This window comes from Salvelinus fontinalis, chromosome 21, assembly GCF_029448725.1.
Source record: "Salvelinus fontinalis isolate EN_2023a chromosome 21, ASM2944872v1, whole genome shotgun sequence".
In the NCBI taxonomy this organism is placed as follows: Eukaryota; Metazoa; Chordata; class Actinopteri; order Salmoniformes; family Salmonidae; genus Salvelinus; species Salvelinus fontinalis.
The window spans coordinates 6,124,939-6,151,000 of record NC_074685.1 but is presented as its reverse complement, the minus strand read 5'-3'; the positions used below and the strand labels follow the sequence as shown (position 1 = coordinate 6,151,000).

Sequence of the window (26,062 nt, the reverse complement as noted above, 5' to 3'; positions counted from 1 at the left end):
TGTCATGTCATCTATTATAACACATGGAGACCATATACAGTGTCATGTCATCTGTTATAACACATGGAGACCATACACAGTGTCATGTCATCTGTTATAACACATGGAGACCATACACAGTGTGATGTCATCTGTTATAACACATGGAGACCATACACAGTGTGATGTCATCTATTATAACACATGGATACTCTACACAGTGTCATGTCATCTGTTATAACACATGGAGACCATACACAGTGTGATGTCATCTGTTATAACACATGGATACTCTACACAGTGTGATGTCATCTGTTATAACACATGGGGACCATACACAGTGTCATGTCATCTGTTATAACACATGGAGACCATACACAGTGTCATGTCATCTGTTATAACACATGGGGACCATACACAGTGTGATGTCATCTATTATAACACATGGACAGTCTACACAGTGTCATGTCATCTGTTAAAACACATGGGGACCATACACAGTGTCATGTCATCTGTTATAACACATGGGGACCATACACAGTGTGATGTCATCTATTATAACACATGGACAGTCTACACAGTGTCATGTCATCTATTATAACACATGGAGACCATATACAGTGTCATGTCATCTGTTATAACACATGGAGACCATACACAGTGTCATGTCATCTGTTATAACACATGGAGACCATACACAGTGTGATGTCATCTGTTATAACACATGGAGTCCATACACAGTGTGATGTCATCTATTATAACACATGGATACTCTACACAGTGTCATGTCATCTGTTATAACACATGGAGACCATACACAGTGTGATGTCATCTGTTATAACACATGGATACTCTACACAGTGTGATGTCATCTGTTATAACACATGGAGACCATACACAGTGTTATGTCATCTATTATAACACATGGATACTCTACAGTGTCATATCATCTGTTATAACACATGGAGACCATACACAGTGTCATGTCATCTGTTATAACACATGGAGACCATACACAGTGTCATGTCATCTGTTATAACACATGGAGACCATACACAGTGTCATGTCATCTGTTATAACACATGGAGACCATACACAGTGTCATGTCATCTGTTATAACACATGGAGACCATACACAGTGTGATGTCATCTGTTATAACACATGGAGACCATACACAGTGTCATGTCATATAAGGACACAGGAAATGGATCTCTGGAGTAAAACACACAGCCATTTGAAATATTTACAAAGGCTTACCTCTTGAATGGCTGTCATGACAACATGTTGAACAGATTCCTCCAGCATCATTATGGTCTGGATGTATTCTACAGGGGCAGAGGAAGACAGCACGAATGACTACTTGTTCAGTCTAAGAAGCACCCTCAGTTGCACAATGACAAGAATGAATGTGATGAAGCCGTGAGATAAACTGGAAGCCTCATCTTACACACTTCCTCAAATTAACTCTGTGTACTGTCTAGAGACTCTAGGACAAGGCCGTGTAGTGTCTCTAGGACAAGGCCGTGTAGTGTCTCTAGGACAAGGCCGTGTAGTGTCTCTAGGACAAGGCCGTGTAGTGTCTCTAGGACAAGGCCGTGTAGTGTCTCTAGGACAAGGCCGTGTAGTGTCTCTAGGACAAGGCCGTGTAGTGTCTCTAGGACAAGGCCGTGTAGTGTCTCTAGGACAAGGCCGTGTAGTGTCTCTAGGACAAGGCCGTGTACTGTCTCTAGGACAAGGCCGTGTACTGTCTCTAGACTCTAGGACAAGGCCGGGTACTGTCTCTAGGACAAGGCCGGGTACTGTCTCTAGGACAAGGCCGGGTACTGTCTCTAGGACAAGGCCGGGTACTGTCTCTAGGACAAGGCCGGGTACTGTCTCTAGGACAAGGCCGGGTACTGTCTCTAGGACAAGGCCGGGTACTGTCTCTAGGACAAGGCCGGGTACTGTCTCTAGGACAAGGCCGGGTACTGTCTCTAGGACAAGGCCGGGTACTGTCTCTAGGACAAGGCCGGGTACTGTCTCTAGGACAAGGCCGGGTACTGTCTCTAGGACAAGGCCGGGTACTGTCTCTAGGACAAGGCCGGGTACTGTCTCTAGGACAAGGCCGGGTACTGTCTCTAGACTATAGGACAAGGCCGGGTACTGTCTCTAGACTATAGGACAAGGCCGGGTACTGTCTCTAGACTATAGGACAAGGCCGGGTACTGTCTCTAGACTATAGGACAAGGCCGTGTACTGTCTCTAGACTCTAGGACAAGGCCGTGTACTGTCTCTAGACTCTAGGACAAGGCCGGGTACTGTTTAGAGACTCTAGGACAAGGCCGGGTACTGTCTCTAGGACAAGGCCGTGTACTGTCTCTAGGACAAGGCCGTGTACTGTCTCTAGGACAAGGCCGGGTACTGTCTCTAGGACAAGGCCGGGTACTGTCTCTAGGACAAGGCCGGGTACTGTCTCTAGGACAAGGCCGGGTACTGTCTCTAGGACAAGGCCGGGTACTGTCTCTAGGACAAGGCCGGGTACTGTCTCTAGACTCTAGGACAAGGCCGTGTACTGTCTCTAGACTCTAGGACAAGGCCGTGTACTGTCTCTAGACTCTAGGACAAGGCCGGGTACTGTTTAGAGACTCTAGGACAAGGCCGGGTACTGTCTCTAGGACAAGGCCGTGTACTGTCTCTAGGACAAGGCCGGGTACTGTCTCTAGGACAAGGCCGGGTACTGTCTCTAGGACAAGGCCGGGTACTGTCTCTAGGACAAGGCCGGGTACTGTCTCTAGGACAAGGCCGGGTACTGTCTCTAGGACAAGGCCGTGTACTGTCTCTAGACTCTAGGACAAGGCCGTGTACTGTCTCTAGACTCTAGGACAAGGCCGGGTACTGTCTCTAGACTCTAGGACAAGGCCGTGTACTGTCTCTAGACTCTAGGACAAGGCCGGGTACTGTTTAGAGACTCTAGGACAAGGCCGGGTACTGTCTCTAGGACAAGGCCGTGTACTGTCTCTAGGACAAGGCCGGGTACTGTCTCTAGGACAAGGCCGGGTACTGTCTCTAGGACAAGGCCGGGTACTGTCTCTAGGACAAGGCCGGGTACTGTCTCTAGGACAAGGCCGGGTACTGTCTCTAGGACAAGGCCGTGTACTGTCTCTAGACTCTAGGACAAGGCCGTGTACTGTCTCTAGACTCTAGGACAAGGCCGGGTACTGTTTAGAGACTCTAGGACAAGGCCGGGTACTGTCTCTAGGACAAGGCCGTGTACTGTCTCTAGGACAAGGCCGGGTACTGTCTCTAGGACAAGGCCGGGTACTGTCTCTAGGACAAGGCCGGGTACTGTCTCTAGGACAAGGCCGGGTACTGTCTCTAGGACAAGGCCGTGTACTGTCTCTAGGACAAGGCCGTGTACTGTCTCTAGACTCTAGGACAAGGCCGGGTACTGTCTCTAGACTCTAGGACAAGGCCGGGTACTGTCTCTAGACTCTAGGACAAGGCCGTGTACTGTCTCTAGACTCTAGGACAAGGCCGGGTACTGTTTAGAGACTCTAGGACAAGGCCGGGTACTGTCTCTAGGACAAGGCCGGGTACTGTCTCTAGGACAAGGCCGGGTACTGTCTCTAGGACAAGGCCGGGTACTGTCTCTAGGACAAGGCCGGGTACTGTCTCTAGGACAAGGCCGGGTACTGTCTCTAGGACAAGGCCGTGTACTGTCTCTAGACTCTAGGACAAGGCCGTGTACTGTCTCTAGACTCTAGGACAAGGCCGGGTACTGTTTAGAGACTCTAGGACAAGGCCGGGTACTGTCTCTAGGACAAGGCCGGGTACTGTCTCTAGGACAAGGCCGTGTACTGTCTCTAGGACAAGGCCGGGTACTGTCTCTAGGACAAGGCCGGGTACTGTCTCTAGGACAAGGCCGGGTACTGTCTCTAGGACAAGGCCGGGTACTGTCTCTAGGACAAGGCCGGGTACTGTCTCTAGGACAAGGCCGGGTACTGTCTCTAGGACAAGGCCGGGTACTGTCTCTAGGACAAGGCCGGGTACTGTCTCTAGGACAAGGCCGGGTACTGTCTCTAGGACAAGGCCGGGTACTGTCTCTAGGACAAGGCCGGGTACTGTCTCTAGGACAAGGCCGGGTACTGTCTCTAGGACAAGGCCGGGTACTGTCTCTAGGACAAGGCCGGGTACTGTCTCTAGGACAAGGCCGGGTACTGTCTCTAGGACAAGGCCGGGTACTGTCTCTAGACTCTAGGACAAGGCCGGGTACTGTCTCTAGACTCTAGGACAAGGCCGTGTACTGTCTCTAGACTCTAGGACAAGGCCGGGTACTGTTTAGAGACTCTAGGACAAGGCCGGGTACTGTCTCTAGGACAAGGCCGTGTACTGTCTCTAGGACAAGGCCGGGTACTGTCTCTAGGACAAGGCCGGGTACTGTCTCTAGGACAAGGCCGGGTACTGTCTCTAGGACAAGGCCGGGTACTGTCTCTAGGACAAGGCCGTGTACTGTCTCTAGGACAAGGCCGTGTACTGTCTCTAGACTCTAGGACAAGGCCGTGTACTGTCTCTAGACTCTAGGACAAGGCCGGGTACTGTTTAGAGACTCTAGGACAAGGCCGGGTACTGTCTCTAGGACAAGGCCGTGTACTGTCTCTAGGACAAGGCCGTGTACTGTCTCTAGGACAAGGCCGGGTACTGTCTCTAGGACAAGGCCGGGTACTGTCTCTAGGACAAGGCCGGGTACTGTCTCTAGGACAAGGCCGGGTACTGTCTCTAGGACAAGGCCGGGTACTGTCTCTAGGACAAGGCCGGGTACTGTCTCTAGGACAAGGCCGGGTACTGTCTCTAGGACAAGGCCGGGTACTGTCTCTAGGACAAGGCCGGGTACTGTCTCTAGGACAAGGCCGGGTACTGTCTCTAGGACAAGGCCGGGTACTGTCTCTAGGACAAGGCCGGGTACTGTCTCTAGGACAAGGCCGGGTACTGTCTCTAGGACAAGGCCGGGTACTGTCTCTAGGACAAGGCCGGGTACTGTTTAGAGACTCTAGGACAAGGCTGTGTACTGTCTCTAGGACAAGGCCGGGTACTGTTTAGAGACTCTAGGACAAGGCCGGGTACTGTCTCTAGGACAAGGCCGGGTACTGTCTCTAGGACAAGGCCGGGTACTGTCTCTAGGACAAGGCCGTGTACTGTCTCTAGGACAAGGCCGTGTACTGTCTCTAGGACAAGGCCGTGTACTGTTTAGAGACTCTAGGACAAGGCCGTGTACTGTCTAGAGACTCTAGGACAAGGCTCTTTCCAATAATGACTCTCAGACAAGGCTGTGTCCAACAACTAAATAATGACTCTAGGACAAGGCTGTGTCCAATAATGACTCTCGGACAAGGCTGTGTCCAATAATGACTCTCGGACAAGGCTGTGTCCAATAATGACTCTAGGACAAGGCTGTGATCAATAATGACTCTAGGACAAGGCTGTGATCAATAATGACTCTAGGACAAGGCTGTGTCCAATAACTCAATAATGACTCTAGGACAAGGCTGTGTCCAATAATGACTCTAGGACAAGGCTGTGTCCAATAATGACTCTAGGACAAGGCTGTGTCCAATAATGACTCTAGGACAAGGCTGTGTCCAATAATGACTCTAGGACAAGGCTGTGTCCAATAATGACTCTAGGACAAGGCTGTGTCCAATAATGACTCTAGGACAAGGCTGTGTCCAATAATGACTCTAGGACAAGGCTGTGTCCAATAACAACTCTAGTTAAGGCTGTGTATTAGTTATTGGACACAGCCTTGTCCTAGAGTCATTATTGGACACAGCCTTGTCCTAGAGTCATTATTGAGTTATTGGACACAGCCTTGTCCTAGAGTCATTATTGATCACAGCCTTGTCCTAGAGTCATTATTGATCACAGCCTTGTCCTAGAGTCATTATTGATCACAGCCTTGTCCGAGAGTCATTATTGGACACAGCCTTGCCCGAGAGTCATTATTGGACACAGCCTTGTCCGAGAGTCATTATTGGACACAGCCTTGTCCGAGAGTCATTATTGGACACAGCCTTGTCCGAGAGTCATTATTGGACACAGCCTTGCCCGAGAGTCATTATTGGACACAGCCTTGTCCTAGAGTCTCTAAACAGTACACAGTACACAATGACTCTAGTGACAGCCTAGCCCACACTGAGCAGACAGACAGACAGACAGACAGACAGACAGACCTTGTTTCTGCTCACAGTTGACAGCACAGCCTATAGTGACAGCCTAGCCCACACTGAGCAGACAGACAGACAGACAGACAGACAGACAGACAGCCTAGCCCATGCTGAGCAGACAGACAGACAGACAGCCTAGCCCATGCTGAGCAGACAGACAGACAGCCTAGCCCATGCTGAGCAGACAGACAGACAGACAGACAGAGACAGCCTAGCCCATGCTGAGCAGACAGACAGACAGACAGACAGACAGACAGACAGACAGACAGACAGACAGGACAGACAGGACAGACAGGACAGACAGGACAGACAGACCTTGTTTCTGCTCACAGTTGACAGCACAGCCCAGTATGAGTTGTAGCATCCTGCCCAGCTCTGCAGGGTCTGAGTGTTCTCCTATCAGGTTGATGTCTGGCAGGGTGAAGTCATTGATCTGCTGTTGAAGGACCTCCTGGTTGTAGTCCAGTATGCCTTTCAACACCTTCTTCAGATTACTGATCTGAGAGGAGGAGGAGGAAGAGGAAGAGGAAGCGGAAGAGGAAGAGGAAGAGGAAGAGGAAGAGGAGGAGGAAGAGGGAAGACGTCATTACCACAGTCCCAATGTCACAAGGGCTTTAGAGCAGATGGCAGCAACACAGAAAGACAACGTGTTAGAACGACCAGCATGTATCATGGTCGTCAACCATACCTTTAGTCGCCAGTTATCTCCCACCTCAGGCTTGATCCGACTGATCCAGTTGTCGGTGAAATAGACAACGTCTCTGGAGAAGAGAAAGGTAAACGGTCACATACAGGAGAAAGAAAGTGGAGACAGAAGACAACGCCCAGCCCCAACGCCCGGCCGCAACGCCCGGCCGCAACGCCCGGCCCAAACGCCCGGCCCCAACGCCCGGCCCCAACGCCCGGCCCCAACGCCCGGCCCCAACGCCCGGCCCCAACGCCCGGCCCCAACGCCCGGCCCCAACGCCCGGCCCCAACGCCCGGCCCCAACGCCCGGCCGCAACGCCCGGCCGCAACGCCCGGCCCAAACGCCCGGCCCCAACGCCCAGCCCCAACGCCCAGCCCCAACGCCCAGCCTCAACGCCCAGCCCCAACGCCCAGCCCCAACGCCCAGCCCCAACGCCCAGCCCCAACGCCCAGCCACAACGCCCAGCCCCAACGCCCAGCCCCAACGCCCAGCCCCAACGCCCAGCCACAACGCCCAGCCCCAACGCCCAGCCACAACGCCCAGCCCCAACGCCCAGCCCCAACGCCCAGCCCCAACGCCCAGCCCCAACGCCCAGCCCCAACGCCCAGCCTCAACGCCCAGCCCCAACGCCCAGCCACAACGCCCAGCCCCAACGCCCAGCCACAACGCCCAGCCACAACGCCCAGCCCCAAAGCCCAGCCCCAACGCCCAGCCCCAACGCCCAGCCACAACGCCCAGCCCCAACGCCCAGCCACAACGCCCAGCCCCAACGCCCAGCCACAACGCCCAGCCCCAACGCCCAGCCACAACGCCCACTAAAAGCTTGGTTTGATGGTTAAACAAAACAAAATTTCCAGAAGATAAAAAAGTAAACAAACAATAGAAAAATATAACCAGTGACACACATCTTCTGTAGTGCCTGGGCCATGACGATCCCACTGGTGAGATCTCCCACTGTTCTGCACGGAGCCTCCAATCCAAACGTCTGGATCTAGATGGGAAAAGGACAAATCAGAAGAACAGAATCATTTCCTGCTATGAAATGTTACAGAGATACTCACCCACCTTAAAATGACATTCATCATAACTTGACACGTAGCCATCACCCCTCTTCACAAAGTCTCAAACATGGCCGCTGTACATTACTAACTTATTTAGCTCTACAATGATTAGGTTGAGCCTTGAGGCTGCTCTTGTCTTTCACTTGTCCGTTTTTGTGACTTCGCAGGAAATTAGTAAAAGACCGAGCACTTTTGTCCACACCAGGGATGATCTCTCTCTCTCTCTCTCTATGTTGATAACATGTTAATAATTATCCACTCCAGGGATGATCTCTCTCTCTCTCTCTCTATGTTGATAACATGTTAATAATTATCCACTCCAGGGATGATCTCTCTCTCTCTCTCTCTATGTTGATAACATGTTAATAATTATCCACTCCAGGGATGATCTCTCTCTCTCTCTCTCTATGTTGATAACATGTTAATAATTATCCACTCCAGGGATGATCTCTCTCTCTCTCTCTCTATGTTGATAACATGTTAATAATTATCCACTCCAGGGATGATCTCTCTCTCTCTCTATGTTGATAACATGTTAATAATTATCCACTCCAGGGATGATCTCTCTCTCTCTCTATGTTGATAACATGTTAATAATTATCCACTCCAGGGATGATCTCTCTCTCTCTCTCTATGTTGATAACATGTTAATAATGATCCACTCCAGGGATGATCTCTCTCTATGTTGATAACATGTTAATAATTATCCACTCCAGGGATGATCTCTCTCTCTCTCTATGTTGATAACATGTTAATAATTATCCACTCCAGGGATGATCTCTCTCTCTCTCTCTATGTTGATAACATGTTAATAATGATCCACTCCAGGGATGATCTCTCTCTATGTTGATAACATGTTAATAATTATCCACTCCAGGGATGATCTCTCTCTCTCTCTATGTTGATAACATGTTAATAATTATCCACTCCAGGGATGATCTCTCTCTCTCTCTATGTTGATAACATGTTAATAATTATCCACTCCAGGGATGATCTCTCTCTCTCTCTATGTTGATAACATGTTAATAATTATCCACTCCAGGGATGATCTCTCTCTCTCTCTATGTTGATAACATGTTAATAATTATCCACTCCAGGGATGATCTCTCTCTCTCTCTATGTTGATAACATGTTAATAATTATCCACACCAGGGATGATCTCTCTCTCTCTCTCTCTATGTTGATAACATGTTAATAATTATCCACTCCAGGGATGATCTCTCTCTCTCTCTCTATGTTGATAACATGTTAATAATTATCCACTCCAGGGATGATCTCTCTCTCTCTCTCTATGTTGATAACATGTTAATAATTATCCACTCCAGGGATGATCTCTCTCTCTCTCTCTATGTTGATAACATGTTAATAATTATCCACTCCAGGGATGATCTCTCTCTCTCTCTCTATGTTGATAACATGTTAATAATTATCCACTCCAGGGATGATCTCTCTCTCTCTCTCTATGTTGATAACATGTTAATAATTATCCACTCCAGGGATGATCTCTCTCTCTCTCTCTATGTTGATAACATGTTAATAATGATCCACTCCAGGGATGATCTCTCTCTCTCTCTCTATGTTGATAACATGTTAATAATTATCCACTCCAGGGATGATCTCTCTCTCTCTCTATGTTGATAACATGTTAACAGTCACCAGCAGTGTTGTCCCTCTGAATAAAACGGACTGAACCCCAGCAGAGGAGAGGCACGTGGATGGTGCCATGGTCGATGCCCTAATTACAGTCACACATAAAGACTCACCTCTGTCCTGAATGTCTCCGACTGGTAGGTTATTCCTACATGACCCTTTTAGGGGCTTGACCATTGACCAGCCCAACACCGACATGTACTTCTGTTCATTTGAGTGTTTTTGAGATTATATGTATAATGAAAAGGGCTATATAAACTAAATATATTATTATTATTACCTAGTAAAAGGGTAGGTTAGCATTTGAGGCTAATATTTCATGTTATAGGCTATGTTTAGGCGGTTTTACATTAAAATACCAAGCGTATATCACTATGTGTTATGAATCGTGCTGTACAGGCACACTAAAGTGAAATTAAGGGCTATAAATAGTCTATAGACTTACCTCACCACCAAGGATGTGTTAGTGGCATGTCTGAGTGACAGAGTTGGACTACTGCTGCAACCCCGATCAGAGTAGAGGACTACTGCTGCAACCCCGATCAGAGTAGAGGACTACTGCTGCAACCCCGATCAGAGTAGAGGACTACTGCTGCAACCCCGATCAGAGTAGAGGACTACTGCTGCAACCCCGATCAGAGTAGAGGCCTACTGCTGCAACTCCGATCAGAGTAGAGGACTACTGCTGCAACCCCGATCAGAGTAGAGGACTACTGCTGCAACCCCGATCAGAGTAGAGGCCTACTGCTGCAACCCCGATCAGAGTAGAGGCCTACTGCTGCAACCCCGATCAGAGTAGAGGACTACTGCTGCAACCCCGATCAGAGTAGAGGACTACTGCTGCAACCCCGATCAGAGTAGAGGACTACTGCTGCAACCCCGATCAGAGTAGAGGACTACTGCTGCAACCCCGATCAGAGTAGAGGACTACTGCTGCAACCCCGATCAGAGTAGAGGCCTACTGCTGCAACCCCGATCAGAGTAGAGGCCTACTGCTGCAACCCCGATCAGAGTAGAGGACTACTGCTGCAACCCCGATCAGAGTAGAGGACTACTGCTGCAACCCCGATCAGAGTAGAGGACTACTGCTGCAACCCCGATCAGAGTAGAGGACTACTGCTGCAACCCCGATCAGAGTAGAGGCCTACTGCTGCAACCCCGATCAGAGTAGAGGACTACTGCTGCAACCCCGATCAGAGTAGAGGACTACTGCTGCAACCCCGATCAGAGTAGAGGACTACTGCTGCAACCCCGATCAGAGTAGAGGACTACTGCTGCAACCCCGATCAGAGTAGAGGACTACTGCTGCAACCCCAATCAGAGTAGAGGCCTACTGCTGCAACCCCGATCAGAGTAGAGGACTACTGCTGCAACCCCGATCAGAGTAGAGGACTACTGCTGCAACCCCGATCAGAGTAGAGGACTACTGCTGCAACCCCGATCAGAGTAGAGGCCTACTGCTGCAACCCCGATCAGAGTAGAGGCCTACTGCTGCAACCCCGATCAGAGTAGAGGCCTACTGCTGCAACCCCGATCAGAGTAGAGGCCTACTGCTGCAACCCCAATCAGAGTAGAGGCCTACTGCTGCAACCCCAATCAGAGTAGAGGACTACTGCTGCAACCCTGATCAGAGTAGAGGCCTACAGCTGCAACCCTGATCTGAGTAGAGGACTACTGCTGCAAGCCCAATCAAAGTAGAGGCCTACTGCTGCAACCCCGATCAGAGTAGAGGCCTACTGCTGCAACCCCAATCAGAGTAGAGGCCTACTGCTGCAACCCCAATCAGAGTAGAGGCCTACTGCTGCAACCCCAATCAGAGTAGAGGACTACTGCTGCAACCCTGATCAGAGTAGAGGACTACTGCTGCAACCCCGATCAGAGTAGAGGCCTACTGCTGCAACCCCGATCAGAGTAGAGGCCTACTGCTGCAACCCCAATCAGAGTAGAGGCCTACTGCTGCAACCCCAATCAGAGTAGAGGCCTACAGCTGTAACCCCGATCAGAGTGTCACAGTGGCACAGCAGGGTCCTCACTGCAGGCTGGTGCTCCAGGCCTGGAAATGTAGGAAGGTTCACAGCAATATTGGCCATTTATATTGGAGAAGAAAATACCTGCAGACATTTAGACAAATACTCTACTTTCTGCATCCTTCTCTGGTCGTTTTCATGCAAGTCACAGAGCACGGGGTAGGACCTGACAGAGCAAGGGGCAGGACCTGACAGAGCACGGGGTAGGACCTGACAGAGCACGGGGCAGGACCTGACAGATCACGGGGTAGGACCTGACAGATCACGGGGTAGGACCTGACAGAGCAGAGGGTAGGACCTGACAGAGCAGAGGGTAGGACCTGACAGAGCACGGGGCAGGACCTGACAGAGCACGGGGTAGGACCTGACAGAGCAAGGGGCAGGACCTGACAGAGCACGGGGTAGGACCTGACAGAGCACGGGGCAGGACCTGACAGAGCACGGGGCTGGACCTGACAGATCACGGGGTAGGACCTGACAGAGCAGAGGGTAGGACCTGACAGAGCAGAGGGTAGGACCTGACAGAGCACGGGGCAGGACCTGACAGAGCACGGGGTAGGACCTGACAGAGCACGGGGCAGGACCTGACAGAGCACGGGGCAGGACCTGACAGAGCACGGGGCAGGACCTGACAGAGCACGGGGCTGGACCTGACAGAGCACGGGGCTGGACCTGACAGAGCACGGGGCAGGACCTGACAGAGCACGGGGCAGGACCTGACAGAACACGGGGCAGGACCTGACAGAGCACGGGGTAGGACCTGACAGAGCAGAGGGTAGGACCTGACAGAGCAGAGGGTAGGACCTGACAGAGCAGAGGGTAGGACCTGACAGAGCACGGGGTAGGACCTGACAGAGCACGGGGTAGGACCTGACAGATCACGGGGTATGACCTGACAGATCACGGGGTAGGACCTGACAAATCACGGGGTAGGACCTGACAGAGCACGGGGTAGGACCTGACAGAGCAGAGGGTAGGACCTGACAGAGCAGAGGGTAGGACCTGACAGAGCAGAGGGTGGGACCTGACAGAGCAGAGGGTAGGACCTGACAGAGCAGAGGGTAGGACCTGACAGAGCAGAGGGTATGACCTGACAGAGCACGGGGTAGGACCTGACAGAGCAGAGGGTAGGACCTGACAGAGCAGAGGGTAGGACCTGACAGAGCACGGGGTAGGACCTGACAGAGCACAGGGTAGGACCTGACAGAGCACAGGGTAGGACCTGACAGAGCACAGGGTAGGACCTGACAGAGCAGGACCTGACAGAGCACGGGGTAGGACCTGACAGAGCACGTGGTAGGACCTGACAGAGCACGTGGTAGGACCTGACAGAGCACGGGGTAGGACCTGACAGAGCACGGGGTAGGACCTGACAGATCACGGGGTAGGACTTGACAGAGCAGAGGGTAGGACCCGACAGAGCAGAGGGTAGGACCTGACAGAGCACGGGGTAGCACCTGACAGAGCAGAGGGTAGGACCTGACAGAGCACGGGGTGTAATGTTACCACTACCTTCCTTAGTAGGACCTGACAGAGCACGGGGTAGGACCTGACAGAGCACGGGGCTGGACCTGACAGAGCACGGGGTAGGACCTGACAGAGCACGGGGTGTAATGTTACCACTACCTTCCCTAGTAGGACCTGACAGAGCACGGGGTAGGACCTGACAGAGCACGGTGTGTAATGTTACCACTACCTTCCCTAGTAGGACCTGACAGAGCACGGTGTGTAATGTTACCACTACCTTCCTTAGTAGGACCTGACAGAGCACGGGGTAGGACCTGACAGAGCACGGGGTGTAATTTTACCACTACCTTTCGTTTGACAGTTAGACAGGCTTGAAAAAGGCTACAGTTTTTGATTGAGCAGCCCTTTTCATAGTTTCCCACAAATGAAAGCAATCCAGGTGATTTTTCAGTTACAACAGCCATTTAAAAAGACAGGCAGATACCGTATACAGATCAGAAAGAGAATCGATTACCGTGTAAACATGTCTTACATTTCATGTGTGTACAATGCAGATGATGTGCTTATGAGATATGGTAGGGCGTAAACCCTGATCCTGATCTATCCGATGTGACAAGCGTCAGGGCCATTAGCTAGGCTGTTCCCACACGTCACATCTCTCACTGTGCTGCTACTTATGAAATGGCTTTTGTGTGACGAGGGAGAACAATTAACTAAATGTCAAACTCAACGGCCACTTTCAAACCTTCAACAGCTACTGAATGAAATTCTGATGACTTTGGCAAATAAATATTACTGAACTAAACCAGCTTATGAACCGTAATCGTTTTTATGTAATAAGAAGATAATTAGCTGCTTATGTTTTGGTGGTCAGTGATTAGCTTAATAATATTGTGTATTTGAATACATAACGGTCTCTGTGGAGTAGTATAGCGGCGATGAGTGACCATCAGCTGGCCTGGATAGAAGACCCGTTACAGGACATGTTGACAAAGCTGCTGTTGGGTTTTAAATGTAGCCCTCACACGCTAGTTAGGAAACCCTACCCTGTCTGTGACTCTGTGAAGGCTCAGCTCGGTGACTCTGTGAAGGCTCAGCTCTGTGACTCTGTGAAGGCTCAGCTCTGTGACTCTGTGAAGGCTCAGCTCTGTGACTCTGTGAAGGCTCAGCTCTGTGAAGGCTCAGCTCTGTGACTCTGTGAAGGCTCAGCTCGGTGACTCTGTGAAGGCTCAGCTCGGTGACTCTGTGAAGGCTCAGCTCTGTGACTCTGTGAAGGCTCAGCTCTGTGACTCTGTGAAGGCTCAGCTCTGTGAAGGCTCAGCTCGGTGACTCTGTGAAGGCTCAGCTCTGTGACTCTGTGAAGGCTCAGCTCGGTGACTCTGTGAAGGCTCAGCTCGGTGACTCTGTGAAGGCTCAGCTCGGTGACTCTGTGAAGGCTCAGCTCGGTGACTCTGTGAAGGCTCAGCTCGGTGACTCTGTGAAGGCTCAGCTCTGTGACTCTGTGAAGGCTCAGCTCTGTGACTCTGTGAAGGCTCAGCTCTGTGAAGGCTCAGCTCTGTGACTCTGTGAAGGCTCAGCTCTGTGAAGGCTCAGCTCTGTGACTCTGTGAAGGCTCAGCTCTGTGACTCTGTGAAGGCTCAGCTCTGTGACTCTGTGAAGGCTCAGCTCTGTGACTCTGTGAAGGCTCAGCTCTGTGACTCTGTGAAGGCTCAGCTCTGTGACTCTGTGAAGGCTCAGCTCTGTGACTCTGTGAAGGCTCAGCTCTGTGACTCTGTGAAGGCTCAGCTCTGTGAAGGCTCAGCTCTGTGAAGGCTCAGCTCTGTGACTCTGTGAAGGCTCAGCTCTGTGACTCTGTGAAGGCTCAGCTCTGTGACTCTGTGAAGGCTCAGCTCTGTGACTCTGTGAAGGCTCAGCTCTGTGACTCTGTGAAGGCTCAGCTCTGTGACTCTGTGAAGGCTCAGCTCTGTGACTCTGTGAAGGCTCAGCTCTGTGACTCTGTGAAGGCTCAGCTCTGTGACTCTGTGAAGGCTCAGCTCTGTGAAGGCTCAGCTCTGTGAAGGCTCAGCTCTGTGAAGGCTCAGCTCTGTGACTCTGTGAAGGCTCAGCTCTGTGACTCTGTGAAGGCTCAGCTCTGTGTACTAGCAGAGGCAGCGCCAGGAACACCGGTCAGCAGAGCAGGATCCCACCGCCGCCTCATAAACAATGTCCACTCCGAGAAACATGAACTGGTACAAGGTCCATCGACCTTCTTATGAAATAAAACAAACTCCGACAGATCAAATCTTAATTCATCTTCTAATCTTTAAAAAGAAATGTCAGTGTAAAAATAAACGCCAAAGCCCTCTGGGTACTCAAGGAGACTATTTTTACCATCTGTTTCTGATGGAAATAGACACGGGATGGTTTTTCATTACCGTCAAAAACTAGTTATTTTAAGTTTATTTATTTTTTATACATTTTAATATTTGTAGCTACTTTTCAGTAAATACCTTCCGTCAACTTGTGCAATACGTGAGGAGATAAAGCAGATTGCGTTTCTTCATATCACCTGTCACATTAAGCTAACAGGTCAGATCCCAGTCACGTGGTGTTTGTTTACAAGCACACAACCAGAGAAACCGGAGCCTTGTGAGTCGCTCACTGTTGTGCAGCACGGACCAATGAATCTAGTTACAGTATGGAATTCACAACTCAATGTCTGCCAGCTAGATATCTGATAACTATGAAGTTAACTGTCTAAAATGTGCTAAATGCTCTGCGGTTGGTTTGCTCATTTAGTAGCTAGTTATCTAGCTAGCTAAGCGGTTAGCTTCGCTTGGTAACAGCAGAGAACGCCCTCCTGGATCACAACACGTTTCCTGAAGAGGAAGAGGGTGTTTTGCGAAGTCATGATTTGACCTTGTTCCCCCCCCAATAGTTTCCAGTTGTCTAGAAAGCGCCACCAGCTGTCTAGAAAGCTCCACCACCTGTCTAGAAAGCGCCACCAGTTGTCTAGAAAGCGCCACCAGTAGTCTAGAAAGCGCCACCAGTAGTCTAGAAAGCGCCACCAGTAGTCTAGAAAGCGCCCCCAGTTGTCTAGAAAGCGCCACCAGTTGTCTAGAAAGCTCCACCACCTGTCTAGAAAGCGCCCCCAGTAGTCTAGAAAGCGCCACCAGTAGTCTAGAAAGCGCCACCAGTAGTCTAGAAAGCGCCACCAGTTGTCTAGAAAGCGCCACCACCTGTCTAGAAAGCGCCCCCAGTAGTCTAGAAAGCGCCCCCAGTAGTCTAGAAAGCGCCCCCAGTAGTCTAGAAAGCGCCCCCAGTAGTCTAGAAAGCGCCACCAGTAGTCTAGAAAGCGCCACCAGTTGTCTAGAAAGCGCCCCCAGTAGTCTAGAAAGCGCCCCCAGTAGTCTAGAAAGCGCCACCAGTTGTCTAGAAAGCGCCACCAGTTGTCTAGAAAGCGCCACCAGTTGTCTAGAAAGCGCCACCAGTTGTCTAGAAAGCGCCATCAGTTGTCTAGAAAGCGCCATCAGTTGTCTAGAAAGCGCCATCAGTTGTCTAGAAAGCGCCATCAGTTGTCTAGAAAGCGCCACCAGTTGTCTAGAAAGCGCCACCAGTTGTCTAGAAAGCGCCACCAGTTGTCTAGAAAGCGCCACCAGTTGTCTAGAAAGCGCCACCACCTGTCTAGAAAGCGCCACCACCTGTCTAGAAAGCGCCACCACCTGTCTAGAAAGCGCCACCACCTGTCTAGAAAGCGCCACCACCTGTCTAGAAAGCGCCACCACCTGTCTAGAAAGCGCCACCACCTGTCTAGAAAGCGCCACCACCTGTCTAGAAAGCGCCACCACCTGTCTAGAAAGCGCCACCACCTGTCTAGAAAGCGCCACCACCTGTCTAGAAAGCGCCACCACCTGTCTAGAAAGCGCCACCACCTGTCTAGAAAGCGCCACCACCTGTCTAGAAAGCGCCACCACCTGTCTAGAAAGCGCCACCACCTGTCTAGAAAGCGCCACCAGTTGTCTAGAAAGCGGACTGAGCTTGTTGTCATTGCAGGCAATCTCAACGCTGTGCGTTACAGGGAAGACATCCTCCTCCCTCATGTGGTACCCTTCCTGCATGCTCATCCTGACATGACCCTCCAGCATGACAATGCCACCAGCCATACTGCTCGTTCTGTGCGTGATTTCCTACAAGACAGGAATGTCAGTGTTCTGCCATGGCCAGCGAAGAGCCCGGATCTCAATCCCATTGAGCACGTCTGGGACCTGTTGGATCGAAGGGTGAGGGCTAGGGCCATTCCCTCCAGAAATGTCCGGGAACTTGCAGGTGCCTTGGTGGAAGAGTAGGATAACATCTCACAGCAAAAACTGGCAAATCTGGTGCAGTCCATGAGGAGGAGATGCACTGCAGTACTTAATGCAGCTGGTGGCCACACCAGATACTGACTGTTACTTTTGATGTTGACCCCCCCCCTTTGTTCTGGGACACATTATTCAATTTATGTTAGTCACATGTCTGTGGAACTTGTTCAGTTTATGTCTCAGTTGTTGAATCTTGTTATGTTCATACAAATATTTACACATGTTAAGTTTGCTGAAAATAAACGCAGTTGACAGTGAGAGGACGTTTCTTTTTTTGCTGAGTTTATCTAGCGATTAGCATTAGCGGCTAACACGATTTAGGCACAACTTGCTAAGAAAAGACAAAACTAGCTGTTTGCAGATGTAAGAAACACGAACTAATAGTGTAATTATAAAACGCTAGTGGATTTATATTCAGAAGTAAAGTAAAAAATAACAACATTGTACACATAATAGCATGTGCTGCATTGAACATGCAGACTGAACACTAGAGACTCCTGGTCTAGGAACAACAAATGCGCACCTTGAGTGACTCGAGATGAGATGACTTAAGTAGCGAAGTAAACTAGAACTATTGGACGTTACACAAGGCCTTTAACAAACCAAACATTCAAATACCATTGTATTTGGTAATGTAAAAACCCAAACCAGTCCGTGCATCAATACTGGTATATCATAAAATACGGTATACCAACCAGCCCTAAACGCTATCACTATATACTGGTTTTAATGTCGATGGTTAAATGAGGTGAAAAGGAGACTTGGAGTGCCACTAAGGTAAGAGTTAAGGTTATGGTTAAGGTAAGGATTTTGGTTAGGGACCTCCCAAGGATCCCTGATAGCACCACCAACCATATGTTTACAACGCTTGTTTACGGAAGACAGAGGCGAATAATGTGCTAAGTAGTTATCTGCGTCTCCGATACCTGTGTGTAACCGAAGGAAATAGGCCAGAAAAGTGTTCTAATGGAAGAATACTGTCGGCTGCAACTGTGTTAATCCCGGTTAAAATCAGTGTACAGTAAGTGTATTTGTTGCATTGTGAAATTAGGTTGATTTGATGTGAACGTAGAAGGATTTATGTTTCTAAACTCATATTGCAAGCGATGATTATTAACGTTTGTAAACGTTAAAACAGAGCGTCGATTGTGGTTCACACGGAGCCATCTGTCCGCAATACCATCATCAACTGAGAACCCAATGGACCGGCTGTAAAACTACCTTGGGCTCCCTTGGGTTCTTGGGAACCCGGTTTGGCTACGCTGGGTGGCTATGTTTGGCAGCCAACGCAAGCTAGCTATCTACATTTCGTCTGACAATTGTTCATCAAATCCGAGTTGAATCATTATCAGCGACCAAGATAATACATTTGATACGTACCCATGTCAAAAGGCTCTCGCACAGTTCAACTCGATCCACAGAATTCAAAGTACTCATCGTACTGTATAGTTCAATGAATCCACGGCGATCGCTCTTCTTTATCCGGAAAATGACTAGACAGCCAGCTAGACGAGATGAAATCAACAAGACCAACACGTCTGATCAACTGGATAACCAAACAGAGGAATTCTTCGACGTAAACCGCAACTCAGTTTCCGACTGGACAGATACGGCCCCACCGCCCCTTTCCACGTATATAAATACATACAGCGTCGAATATAAAGGTTATTTCATCATAAACAGTGTGACGTTGAGACACATCCACCGGTCTGTCCCCTTCTGTCAAGCTTTTTTCCAACCAGCTGGGGGAAAAGATGCCACCCTTTTTGGACCGAAGCTCCGAGCCTGAAAAAGATCAACCGTCTTTATCAAAGTTTGTAAATTATGAATCCCTCTCAAATAATTAAATAACCATAAGCATAAATAACAAAGTACAAATAAATATCAAATATTTTATTCCATGAACATTTGAATAAATAGATTGGGTTGAATTTAGTGCAGGCAGTACTTGGGACGCCAGGTATACGTAGGCTAGAAAAAGGACCGCTCTAAGAACATGAATGTGGAACGACTAAATCCAATGACTAGGGTGAGACTTTTAACTTGTAACAGATGTATTTTACTCTATTTACAGTCTTATTGACCGCGTTGGCTATAGTTAAGCCATGCGACTGATGTAATTGACATGGAAGTATAACTCTGCGTTGTGTGGTCTGTAGTCTGTAGTCTGTAGCTACGTGTAGATAGGGGGAGTGGTGCTGGTAGTTCTGGATAACGTTAGTTCTCGACAAACCAAGGGCTATACCAGCTCTTGAGTTCTCGTCTGAAGGTATGGACCACAGTTCAATCAATGAACTACAATATCCACGCTCTATTTCACGGTTTAGAAAGTATGCTAATCATCGTTAGCGATATGTAAATTATTTTGGGGCGACCAGACCAAATTCATATAGACATGTAAGTTATCGATCAGTCATTCTCGTTGAACGCTGGTCTAAGAAGCGGTCGATGTGTTATATGTGCGATATTTCTATGGTTCACGTTACTTTTCGGGGTCTTTTACTTTGGGTTTTGTACACCAGCTGACAATACAATGTTTTTTTAAATGGACAAGCTATTTCACAGCAGTTTAAATGGTACAATGGTTCTCTACACTGTCTTGCTTGTCACAGGCGAACTATTTACATTTTCTTTGCAACCAGGAAATGGCGGAGCGATTTCTGCGTAATGTACATTTTCACTTTCATATACAGTACCAGTCAAATGTTTGGAGACATCTATTCATTCAAGGGTTTATTTCTTTGACTATTTTATACATTGTAGAATAATAGTGAAGACATCAAAACTATGACCTAACACATGGATTCATGTAGTAACCAAAACAGTGTTAAACAAATCAATACATTTGAGACTATTCAAATAGTCACCATTTGCCTTGACAGCTTTGCACACTCTTGGCATTCTCTCAACCAGCTTCATGAGGAATGCTTTTCCAACAGTCTTGAATGAGTTCCCACATATGCTGAGCACTTGTTGCCTGCTTTTCCTTCACTGCGGTCCAACTCATCCTAAACCATCTCAATTGGGTTGAGGTCGGGTGATTGTGGAGGCCAGGTCATCTGATGCAGCACTCCATCACTCTCCTTCTTGGTCAAATGACCCTTACACAGCCTGGAAGTGTGTTGGGTCATTGTCCTGTTGAAAAACAAATGATAGTCCCGCTAAGCTGATAGTCCCAGTAACCAAAAGGTTGCTGGATCAAATCCCCGAGCTGACAAAGAAATCTGCCGTTCTGCCCCTGAACAAGGCAGTTAACCCACTGTTCCACAGTAGGCCGTCATTGAAAATAAGACATTTGTTCTTAACTGACTTGCCAAGTAAAAAAAAAAAAAAAAAACGCATACCAGATGGGATGGCGTATTGCTGCAGAATGTTGTGTTAAGTGTGCCTTGAATTCTAAATATATCACACAGTGACACCAGCAAAGCACCACCACCTCTGTGCTTCACGGTGGGAACCACACATGCAGAGATCATCCGTTCACCTACTCTGCGTCTCACAAAGACACGGTGGTTGGAACCAAAAATCTCAAATTTGGACAGATTTCCACCGGTCTAATGTCCATTGCTCAAGTTTTTTTTGCTCAAGCGAGTCTCTTCTTTTTATTGGTGTCCTTTAGTCGTCGTTTCTTTGCAGCAATTCAACCATGAAGGCCTGATTCACACAGTCTCATCTGAACAGTTGGATTTGAGATGTGTCTGTTACTTGAACTCTGAACCATTTATTTAGGCTGCAATCTGAGGTGCAGTTAACTCAAATGAACTTATCCTCTGCAGCAGAGGTAACTCTGGGTCTTCCTGTCCTGTGGCGGTCCTCATGAGAGCCAGTTTCATCATAGCGCTTGATGGTTTTTGCGACTGCACTTGAAGAAACTTTCAAAGCTCTTAATGTTCCGCACTGACTGACCTTCATGTCTTAAAGTAATGATGGACTGTCGTTTCTCTTTCCTTATTTGACCTGTTCTTGCCATTAATTTGGACTTGGTCTTTTACCACATAGGGCTATCGTCTGTATACCACCCTTTTCACAACTGATTTTCTCAAATGCATTAAGAAAGGAAGAAATTCCACAAATTAACATTTTACGCATGGCAAACTTGTAAATTGAATTGCATTCCAGGTGACTACTTGGTGACGCTGGTTGAGAGAATGCCAAAAGTGTGCAAAGCTGTCATCAAGGCAAAGGGTGGCTACTTTGAAGAATCTCATATAAAATGTATTTAGATTCGTTTAACACTTAAAAGAAAAAAAAACGTTTAGTTACTACATGATTCCATATGTGTTATTTCATAGTTTTGATGTCTTAACTATTATTCTACAATTTTAGAAAATAGTACAAAAAAAAAACTTGAATGAGTTGGTGTGTCCTTTTGACTGGTACTGTAAGTGAAAGAATCTTTCAAATAGAAAAGATAAAAGTTGCGGCCCTACCTCGGAAATGAGACATCCTCTCCACTTTACGCTTTTCCATTGGTCTATTCCTTATTTCCTCTTTCTCAAAATACAACCGGCTGCAACTTTCCTAAACTACCAAAACTAAGTATATATTTAGTGTTTTAAAACTTAAAATATCTAACTTATAAGAAAGTTATCAATGTTTCAAACTGTGATGCATATTTGCCTTTTTTTAGAAGGCGCATTGGGGCATTTCCCCTGAAAAAGCTAAAGGGGACGTCCAATGGCATGGATTTGAGTCGTCAATAAGTGCTAGGCTTTGTGACCGATATGTACTCTCTGTTCTAACCCAGTTCTGTAGGATATGATTACGTGGCATGGATGGAAACAATGTATATGGGGAGGTGGACTATTTGCTGCCAGTTGAAGACTCACTCATAGAAGGAGTCAGCAACCCTGTCTTGTTTGTGGTCGTTCTCAGTGTCACGTTCCTGTGTGGACTGGTGACTCTGCTCTGCAGGTAGGCCTATTGTACTTCTATTTACAGCCTATGGGGATGTTCTTGAAATGAGTTCTTTAGCTTTAAAAAAAAAATGTTTTAGTTTCCCTTTTTTGTTTTTTAACTGATATGCCAGTGAATGTTCTTGTTAGTAAGTTGTAAGCCTGTTTTTCTAATATCCTGAAGCAAAATATATATATTTTTTTCGTTCTACACACGTGTATCTGCAGAAACGAGCAGCAGAACATCCACCCGGAGAACCAGGAACATGTCCGAGCCGTTCGACAGCAGCTGCAGTCTGACTCGCAGGTGAGAAGATGTTCCACTGACTGCTCCCATGTCCAGCGTCTCGTTACTTCTCCTTGAAAGTATCACACAACACCTTTTTTTTATTTATTTATCTCAAATCGAAGTTTATTGCTCGTGTTTTACAGGATACAGGGTGTAAACGTTGCTGTGAAATGCTTCATTGCTAGCTCTCCCTCAGCAGTGCAATACACTCTCTCTCTGTTCGTCCCTCAGGAAGGGGAACCAACAGAGCCCAGGCAGCAGTTCTATACAGACATGTCCTGCCCTGTGTGTCTGCAGCAGGCCGTGCTGCCAGTGGAAACCAACTGTGGACATCTCTTCTGTGGTTAGAGTGGCACCATATGTTTAAATACGTCAATAGGGTGTCGCTCTGTCTTTTCAACTACGAAGGAGGAATCTGAACTAGCTAAAATAAACTGATGTAAGCCGTTGGATAGATGCATTCAGTGCTAACCATCTGAATATAACCACATTTTGTTGTATTTTCAAGGTTCTTGTATAATTGCATATTGGCGATATGGGACATGGCTTGGTGCAATCAATTGTCCCATCTGCAGACAAATGGTAAGACGTTTTCAAAATGGCCGTTCTAACTTTTACTGTGTTTACTGACAATACATTTATCATCGTAGTAATAGTACTCGTCCATAGTGCTGAAGTTGTACTCTGCTATGTTCTCATTTTCATTCTTAAATAAAAGGAAAATAACATTTTTAAGACTGTTATTGCACAGTACTGCAGTTGTTCTTGGTGCCCTGACCCCCCCCCCTTACTAACCTGACCCCCCCCTCTACCCTATGTGAACAGGTGACCCTGCTGTTCCCTCTCTTCCATGAGCACGCCGCCCCTCAGCCGGTACAGGATGGAACGGTTGAACCGCTCCTCATCCTCCGCGATCTCCAAGACTACAACCGCAGGTTCTCAGGACAACCCAGATCCGTATGTATTTTAAATTCAATTTTTATTTGTCACACGCGCAGAATACAACAGGTCTAGAATTTACAGTGAAATGCTTACTTTGTCTTATGCAATCAGAGACAGATTGTCTGAGTGATTGATACACGTGTATGTGAGAGTCAATTGTCTTCCTGCGGAATAGATTTATTCTTGATTTTATTATAAATCTTGATTTATTAAATCAAGATTTATTGAAAGCAGTTGGCTGCAGAGGCACAGATACTCCTCACATTGAAATGCTTCGGGTTTGTTTCTCGGACCCTGAATCCCATCGCCATATCCTGGCCTATTAATTGATGATAGGCCCTGCTTTACTGAAGTTGTGAGACATTGCAAGTCAAGAAATTGCGATGCATCATTCCATTGTGAGATACAGCTTTAGATTGCAGATAGATAGGCCTAGTGCATGGTTCTGACTCTTGTCTGCATTTTGGCTGACCTGCCTATACTGTGTCCCTCGCTCTCCGTCCCTCGCTAGCTCCATGTGTTTTGTGTTCTCGGAAGTACGGAAACTAACCAGTCTCCTCTGTTCCAAAAAATACTGAATCTTAGGAGTCCGTTCCTATCCGTCTCGAATCTTGACACTCAGAAATGGGAGTCGACACCGGGAGTCGAGGAATCAATGATTTTGGAGTCGACTCTCCACAACTACGAACTCGTCGTTAACCGTTAAGGAAATAGCAGAGAAAGGCAAGCGACAGCCGCAAAGTCCTCTATGACGATACTTTGAGAAGTTAAAATGCTACCTTTTTGAGGTGGATCTCACGTACAGTAATGGTAGTACTGGTGCAATGCTTAACCATCTGAAAGAGGTGCACCTTGAGACTCAAAACGTTGTTGGCGGTAGCACAGCTGCATTGGGAATTCACATGGAATTTAATGATTTTTTTGTTTGTTTGTCGCTTTAATGGGTAACCGATAATATAAAGGAACTGGCAGATTAAAACGTTAAGATAAATTGTCCATTTTGTCACATCCTTAGTACTAATGTTGTGCATTACACTAAATCCTTTTGTCTCTCCCTGCTCTCAGCTGATGGACCGGCTGCGTGACGTCCCCACGTTGCTGCGCCACCTCTTCAGGGAGATGTTCTCCGTCGGCGGCCTGTTCTGGATGTTTCGGATCCGTATCCTGCTGTGTCTGATCGGGGCTCTCACCTACCTGATCTCCCCACTGGACTTCGTCCCTGAGGCTCTGTTCGGTCTGCTAGGCTTCCTGGACGACTTCTTCATCATCCTGCTCCTCTTCATCTATATCTCGATCATGTATCGAGAGGTGGTGACCCAGAGACTGGCAGGGGGATGACACGCGATTCACTTCGGCTGCAGGGAAATCGATTGTGATGCAGGAGCCACGAGGACAATATATGCCATGGTCAAGAGTTACTGATCATCGCTTCGCTTCAGGTCAAAGACACATACAGAGCTCTGTTGCTTTGGACTGGAGTTCCATCATGCAGAAGAGAGGGGACTAGTTAACGGGTCTGCTGGCAAAATGTTTGTTATATGGCAGTTTGTTATTTGATCAGTGGATGTAATCCTATTGAATGTGCTCATCTAAAACGTGTGAGAGAGAGAAAGGGGGCTGGGACAATAAACCGAAAATTACTGAAATTGCATTCATCTTGTTGTTGGACATTTTTTTGTTATTTTGCTACACATTCCTGTAGATTTGTTCTAAAAGCATTTATTTGGTCAACTTTAACTAAAAGCTGTGCATAGGGAGGGAGCCCCGCTGTGCATGGGGAGGGAGCCCCGCTGTGCATGGGGAGGGAGCCCCGCTGTGCATGGGGAGGGAGCCCCGCTGTGCATGGGGAGGGAGCCCCGCTGTGCATGGGGAGGGAGCCCCGCTGTGCATGGGGAGGGAGCCCCGCTGTGCATGGGGAGGGAGCCCCGCTGTGCATGGGGAGGGAGCCCCGCTGTGCATGGGGAGGGAGCCCCGCTGTGCATGGGGAGGGAGCCCCGCTGTGCATGGGGAGGGAGCCCCGCTGTGCATGGGGAGGGAGCCCCGCTGTGCATGGGGAGGGAGCCCCGCTGTGCATGGGGAGGGAGCCCCGCTGTGCATGGGGAGGGAGCCCCGCTGTGCATAGGGAGGGAGCCCCGCTGTGCATAGGGAGGGAGGGAGCCCCGCTGTGCATGAGGGAGGGAGCCCCGCTGTGCATAGGGAGGGAGGAGGGAGCCCCGCTGTGCATAGGGAGGAAGGATGTCAATGTGGAGACTATATACAGGGGGTACCTGTACAGAGTCAATGTGGAAGCTATATACAGGGGGTACCGGTACAGAGTCAATGTGGAGGCTATATACAGGGGGTACCTGTACAGAGTCAATGTGGAGACTATATACAGGGGGTACCTGTACAGAGTCAGTGTGGAGGCTATATACAGGGGGTACCGGTACAGAGTCAATGTGGAGACTTTATACACGGGGTACCGGTACTGAGTCAATGTGGAGGCTATATACAGGGGGTACCGGTACAGAGTCAATGTGGAGA

The 26,062-nt window shown here is 48.5% G+C and overlaps 2 protein-coding genes across 7 annotated transcripts in view; one reads left to right on the top strand and one right to left on the bottom strand.

Moving 5' to 3' along the window:
- LOC129818083 (protein Hook homolog 3-like) overlaps positions 1–19,181 on the bottom strand; it is a 111,504-nt gene extending 92,323 nt beyond the window's left edge. For 2 of the 4 annotated variants that reach the window (XR_008753903.1, XM_055873638.1), the window contains exons 1-5: positions 18,794–19,181; positions 7,774–7,859; positions 6,869–6,941; positions 6,496–6,679; positions 1,238–1,305 (exon numbers count right to left, since the gene is read on the bottom strand). Coding sequence is in view for 3 of the 4 variants with exons in the window: in XM_055873638.1 (XP_055729613.1) it covers positions 1,238–1,305; positions 6,496–6,679; positions 6,869–6,941; positions 7,774–7,859; positions 18,794–18,850 (468 nt within the window). In the remaining variant the exon portion in view is untranslated. The remainder of the gene's footprint in view (positions 1–1,237; positions 1,306–6,495; positions 6,680–6,868; positions 6,942–7,773; positions 7,860–18,793) is intronic. The other 2 variants (XM_055873641.1, XM_055873640.1) reach the window with 1 other exon arrangement.
- Positions 18,413–25,190, top strand: LOC129818084 (E3 ubiquitin-protein ligase RNF170-like). Of its 3 annotated transcripts, none has more exons than XM_055873644.1 (7): positions 18,413–18,434; positions 22,161–22,327; positions 22,537–22,615; positions 22,829–22,940; positions 23,106–23,179; positions 23,423–23,554; positions 24,605–25,190. In XM_055873644.1, exons 2-7 carry the CDS (start codon positions 22,185–22,187, stop codon positions 24,875–24,877), a joined length of 813 nt encoding a protein of 270 aa, XP_055729619.1. In that variant the 5' UTR covers positions 18,413–18,434; positions 22,161–22,184; the 3' UTR covers positions 24,878–25,190. The 3 variants fall into 3 exon arrangements, with proteins under 3 accessions (XP_055729619.1, XP_055729618.1, XP_055729617.1); XM_055873643.1 differs by lacking the exon at positions 18,413–18,434 and adding an exon at positions 19,369–19,442; XM_055873642.1 differs by lacking the exon at positions 18,413–18,434 and adding an exon at positions 19,451–19,682.
- The last annotated feature ends 872 nt before the right edge of the window (positions 25,191–26,062 follow it).